At 54.4% G+C, this 6118-nt stretch overlaps 1 protein-coding gene across 1 annotated transcript; it reads left to right on the top strand.

Annotated features, from left to right (window-relative positions):
- Positions 1 to 2174: 2174 nt before the first annotated feature.
- On the top strand, positions 2175 to 3131 carry LOC126651410 (olfactory receptor 14J1-like). Its single transcript, XM_050337295.1, has one exon. It carries the CDS (start codon positions 2175 to 2177, stop codon positions 3129 to 3131), a length of 957 nt encoding a protein of 318 aa, XP_050193252.1.
- The last annotated feature ends 2987 nt before the right edge of the window (positions 3132 to 6118 follow it).

Here is a 6118-nt window from a genome sequence, read left to right as displayed (position 1 = left end):
CTCTTCTTTTCATCTGAGGGCAATCTCTTTGAAAATGTCCTGTTTGTGTGCAGTGCTGACACGTAGCCTCCTTCTGTTGTGGTTGCACTGCCAGGACTTCAGTTAGTAGGCATTTGTTGTACGTGTTGGATCCTACATTGCAACACTCCTTAAACCTGTCCATTGGAGTGGGATCTTTGAGGGACCTTAATATTTGTTGACAATCATTGTTTGCTCTATTGCCAATTTTAGAAACAGTGCATCTTGAGAGCCTCTAGATTCATTTTTCACTGAATGTTTAGGTATTGGACTAAGATTCTTATGGAGGTGATGGAGTCTCTAGAAGCGTGGATATGGCACTTTGGGATGTGGTTTAGGGGTAATTATGGTGGTGCTGGTTGACAGTTAGACCAGAAGATCCTGAAGGTCTCTTCCAACCTTGATGATTTTGTGATTCTCTGAAATGTCATCACAGTTTCCAGCTTTCTGCTCTAACAAGATCTTTTCTTAGATCCCTCAGTGGGACCCATTAACAGTGCAAGAAACTTCACAGTTTGAATCTCACTTGGGTTTCTCAAGAGGTTCCTGCAACTCTCCTCAGGGTCTGATGTTCAGGGACTCATCCCCAAAGCCCCCAAGGGTGATGAAATGCCTGGGGCTGTTGCTGTGCTGCTGAGCTGGGCTGGGCTCCTGGCAGCCAAGAACAGCTTCAAAGACACAGCTCTGCTGGTGAGCAGCTCCTCTGCACAGCCCAGCACTGCCTGCAGCACCCAGGGCACAGGAGAGAAGGCAGAGAGGTGAGAGGCAGCCTGGGCTGGAAGGGGACTGAGCTCTCACTACAAAAGAAACCTTCCCAGGATTTGAATGAAGAATTCTCTGGCTTTAGGAAACTTAAACTTCCCTTCCTGCAGGGATCTCCTAAAGCTGGCACATCCCACAACTTGTAGGATCTTTCAGAAAGGCTGTGTGTGCTGGGGCAGGGACTCTGCTGCCTGCCAGGGGCAGCTCTCAGCCCGGCCAAGGAGCTGCCACGGCCCTGCAGGGAGAAGGGCTGGGGGGAAGGAGTGAGCCCTCCTGGCAGGCCAGGGCTGGGCAGGGCCCTTCATCTCCAGGCTCAGGGCTCCTCCCAGCTTCAGCTGCACCTGCTGCCATTTGCAGGGGCCCTGCTCAGGAAGCACATCCACTGCCAACACCTGCCCCTTCCCAGCCAGCGCAGGGGCTCTGGGATCTGCTCTGCAACCCCTGCCCAGGCAGAGCTGCCCCTGGGATGGGGAGGGGCTCTGGTAGCACTGGCAGGGAGCTGAGATGGGCACAGGGAGGGGCTGCTGGCAGGAACAGCTCCTCACACACACCCAGGCAGGGAGGGAGAGGCAGCTGCTGCCACAAGTGCTGGCCAGGGGGATGTGGCCCCTCCCTGCCTGTGTCTGTGGCCCAGAGCCCTTCCCTGAGCAGCTCCTGCCTGGGCTCCTTTGCCAGCCCAAGCAGAGCCTCTGCCCTCAGGCCCACGGGGGCTGGGCTGGGCATTGCCCTGCAGCAGCCAGAGCCCAGGCAAGGACAAGGCCCTCATTTCCATCTGGCTCTGCCTGTCCCTCCTCCCTTGGCAGCAGCACTCTGCATTTCCCTGCCATCCCCTGCTGCCTGGGCTCTCCTTGTTCTCTCCCTTGGCTTTTCTGAGCCAGTGTGGGGTTTAGGGGGGCAGATTCCTGTGCAGACACAAACCCTTTGGGTGCTGCTGTGGGGATGTGTCTGTGGGAGCAAAGTGCCCAAGTGCCCTCCAGGCATCTTCAGGCTCTTCAGCTCTTTCCCTGGGTCTCCTGCAAGGCTGCAGGTGCCCTCCAGGAGAGCACAGCTCTGCCATAGTATCTCTGTGCAAATTGCAAACAGCAAAGCTGAGAAGCTATTGGATGTATCAGGAGAACATTTAATTGGAGATCACACTGCATTCCAGGTTCCCTCTGCCACCAGAGCAAGAAGGACTCCTTGAGAGCCCATCCCAGAGTTCCTGCTTCCGATGGTGTCCTCAGGCAGCAGCAGCCAGGGTTCAGGGGAGGGAGCTGCAGGGAGGTCTGAGTGAGGAGAGACGGCCTGAGAGTGGGGTGCCTGTGAGATGTGTCCTGTTTGGCTGCAGCAGCCTGGTCTAACTCAGCATTGACTTCTCCTCCTCAACAGATCCAAACACTCTGAGGAAGGAGCAAATGCCCAACAGCAGCTCCATGGCCCAGTTCCTGCTCCTGGTATTCTCAGACAGGCGGGAACTGCAGCTGCTGCACTTCTGGCTCTTCATGGGCATCTCCCTGACTGCCCTCCTGGGCAACGGCCTCATCCTCAGCGCCGTAGCCTGTGACCAGCACCTGCTCACCCCCAGGGACTTCTTCCTGCTGCACCTCTCCCTCACAGACCTGGGCTGCATCTGCACCACTGTGCCCAAAGCCATGCACAACTCCCTCTGGAACACCACAACCATCTCCTACACAGGGTGTGCTTCGCAGCTCTTTTTCCTTTTCTTTTTCATGTCAACAGAGTTTTCCTTCCTCACCATCATGTGCTACGACCACTACGTTGCCATCTGCAAACCCCTGCACTACGGGACCCTCCTGGGCAGCAGAGCTTGTGCCCACATGGCAGCAGCTGCCTGGGCCTCTGGGTTTCTCAATGCTCTGCTGCACACAGCCAATACATTTTCCCTGCCCCTGTGCCAGGGCAATGCCCTGGGCCAGTTCTTCTGTGAAATCCCTCAGATCCTCAAGCTCTCCTGCTCAGCCACATACCTGAGGGAAATTGGGCTTCTTGCTTTTAGTGCTTTACCTTCTTTGGGATGTTTCCTTTTCATTGTTTTCTCCTATGTGCAAATCTTCAGGGCTGTGCTGAGGATCCCATCTGAACAGGGACGGCACAAAGCCTTTTCCACATGCCTCCCTCACCTGGCTGTGGTCTCCCTCTTCCTCAGCACAGCATTCTTTGCCTACCTGAAGCCCCCCTCCATCTCCTCCCTATCCCTGGATCTGTCTCTGTCAGTTCTGTACTCGGTGGTGCCTCCAGCACTGAACCCCCTCATCTACAGCCTGAGGAACCAGGAGCTCAAGGATGCCCTGAGGAATCTGATGACTGGATGCTTTTCTGAAGCATCAAACTGCCTGGTTTCTGATATGTAGCATTCAGGATGAAGCTCATTAATGGCCTGACCTCTCCTCTCGGGGTTGTTGGGGAGGTTATTGAATTGTGGGTTCTTCTTGCAGGTATTTTCTGTGCAATGAATTATTATTATGTATCTGCCTTCTAATTTAGTGTCCACCTACTGAATTTGAATCAGAGATGCAAAAATGAGTAATTGTGCTCTCTGAGTATTAAACAAAATAAAGGACCCTGAAGTGCCTTCTTTGTCCAAGACCCCTCTTCTTAGCTGTTCCTAAAGGACAGCACACTGCAGGACAGGGGGTGTTTGCAAAGGGCAAGAGGACAAGAATCCCAGCACAGCAGCACTGCCAGGGAGCAGCAGAGCTTGGCCTTTGCAGAGCCGCTCTTTCCACTCCCACACTGTCCTCCTGAGCCCTTTTCTGGCTGGAAGGCCTGAGTGCTCTCTGAGCACAGTCCTGGGGGTGGGAGCCCTTTGAGCACAGGCAGGGACAGGCACTGGGAACTTGTGAAGCAGAGCTGGCCTCCCTGACAGCATCTACAGGATGCTGTGGGATCTTCTGAGGGCACTGCATGGACTGGGTCACTTCTTCTGTGTCCTTGCTGCAGGGCTGGAACTCTCCTGCAGTGACACCAGGACACTCCTGCTCTGTGCATTCCCAGACTGATTTGGAAATCCAGTCTTCCCCTGCTGTTCCCAGGGACATGCTGGGAGTGCTTCAGAGCTGCCATCCTGGGGCAGCTCCTGCCCAGCGTGGGCAGGCACAAGGTCTCTCCCCCTGCTCCTCTCCCCTCAGCAGTGCCACTGTTTGCTGCAGCCTCCTCCTCCTTGCCCAGCACAGCCCTCCTGGCAGAGTTGGACACAACCCTTGTTGTCCCTCCTCCTCATGGCCCTGCCCAAGCCCCTCAGCTACAGCCTGGTGGCCAGAAACCTTCAGGGCAGGGAGTTCTGGAAAGGCACAATGGTTTCCATGAGACTCTTCAGTGTCACTGTGGCCCCTTGGTTCCATGAGATTCCACAGTGTCCCTGCATACCTTTGGTTCCATGAGGCCCTGCAGTGTCACAATGCCCCTTGGTTCCATGCATCACAATGGCCCTTTGATTCTAAGTGGTTCTCCACTGTGACAATGGTCCCTCCATTCCACAAGGTCACGTCATGTCCCAGGGTCCCCTTCCCTTGATTTTATGAGCTTGCCCTGTGTCCAGATGGCCCCTTGGTCCCACAAAGTTTCCCAGTGTCCCTGTGTTCCTTTGTTTCCACCAAGTTCTGCACTGTCCCAGGCTCCCTTGGGCTCCACAATGCTTTGGCACAATGGCCTCTTGATTCCATGGGATTCCTCAGTGTCACAATGGTCCCTTCGTCCCACAAGATTCCCCAGGGTCACAGTGCTCCTTTGCATCCAGAAGGTCTGCAGTGTCACAAGGGCACCTTGAGTCCAGGAGGTCCCAATTTGTCCACAGGTTCCTTTAACTCCAAAAAGGCCCTGTAGTGTCACAGTGGCCCCTTCCTTTCATGAGGTTCCACTGTGTCCCAGGGTTCCTTTGTTTCCATGAGGCACCACAGTGACACAATGGCTCCCTGGTTCCATGAGGTTCCAAAAGGTTTCAGGGTTCTCTGTGTTCCTCAAGGCCCAAAATGTTAAATGGCCCCCTGGTTCCACAAGATTTCACAGTGTCCCTGTGTACCTTTCTTTCCATGAGGCCCTGCACTGTCACATTGGTCTCTTAATTCCTTCAGGTTGCACAGTGTCATCAGAAAGCTGAGCCCATCCAGATGAAAGATTTGGGGGAGATTAGAAGGAAATGAGGAAAAAGATTGGATATTTGGGAAGGAAAGAGAGGCTTGGCCAACAGAGAGGAAAGATTTTGATGAGGTAAAATCAGGTTCAGAGAATGCTGAGGGTGCTGAAACACTGACTGTGCAAACACTCCTGATGGACCTTTACCCTCTTTGTAACCTCAAGCCCCAACAATCCCCAAAAGTGCTGCCCCTCCCATTGAAAGGAATCCACTGCTCTAATTCCAAGACAGAAAAGGCCCAAACTCAGAACTCCAGACTCTTATTTGTACTCCAGTGCCACCCCAATCCCAAATCTGTATTACCAGCATGAAAAGCCAAGTTTGAATCCAAACCCAGCCAAAAACCTCTCCCCCTAATCCTGAACCAGACCCTGCCAGCAGAACAACAAACCTGCCAAAGTTCTGCCCAATCCCCACCCTGAGCTCTAAAGCCCAAGCCCTGACCATGAAGCACCCCCACAGCCCTTGGGAGCAGGGCAAGGACCTGCAGGGCCCAGAGCAGCCCCAAGGGGTTGGCAGAGCAATGGGAGGTGACCTGGATCTGCTCAGCTCTGCAGGGACCCCCAGCAGAAGGGCCTGGGCTCTGTCAGGGATGTCCTGGGGCACAGGGGCTCAGCATCCAAGCCAAGAAGGCCAAGTGCACATGGCAGCAGCCAGAGCTGGGGGACAGCAGAGCCATCAGGGAGGGCCCAGAAATGCTGCTGGGAGGGGGGTGGGAAAGCAGGAGGGGTGTGTGCAGCCTGCAAGGCCAGAGGAGCAGCAGGGCCAGGGGAGCACAGCCTGCAGCAGAGATGGCCAAGGGCTCTGGCAGGGCTGCAAGGCCCAAAGGCACCCAGGCCTTGGTGCCCTTGGCTCTGGCAGCTGCCTCTGCCCCTCAGGCCACCACAAGCAACTTTCCTTTGTCTGCCTGCACTCCTGGCCTGCAAGGATCTGCTGGAAGGAGTCCCTGGGGAGGCTTTGTCAGTGCCTGCCCTCAGTGGGGCCCAGCAATGCTTCAAGGGACTGGGAGTTTGGCTTCTGACTTCTTGAGCAGCTTCTTCAATCTTCTCTCAGTAGTTGAGAACAATGGACTTTTCTGTAAACATGCTGCAGGGCTCATTAAAATACAGAAAAACAAATTATTTTCCTTCTTTTAATTGTCTTCACCTTTTCAAGTCTTCAACGACTAATTGGAGTTGTTTTGTAGTTTAGCTAAGGAGGAAGTTT

This window comes from Myiozetetes cayanensis, unplaced genomic scaffold (genome assembly GCF_022539395.1).
Source record: "Myiozetetes cayanensis isolate MyiCay16 unplaced genomic scaffold, myiCay2020 scf604, whole genome shotgun sequence".
Lineage (NCBI taxonomy): Eukaryota > Metazoa > Chordata > Aves > Passeriformes > Tyrannidae > Myiozetetes > Myiozetetes cayanensis.
Note: the sequence above shows the minus strand (reverse complement) of the source record. Positions and strands in the feature narration are given on the sequence as shown.

Coding starts and splice junctions, on each gene's coding strand:
- LOC126651410 (XM_050337295.1), top strand. CDS start 2,175: ATGCCCAACAGCAGCTCCATGGCCCAGTTCCTGCTCCTGGTATTCTCA.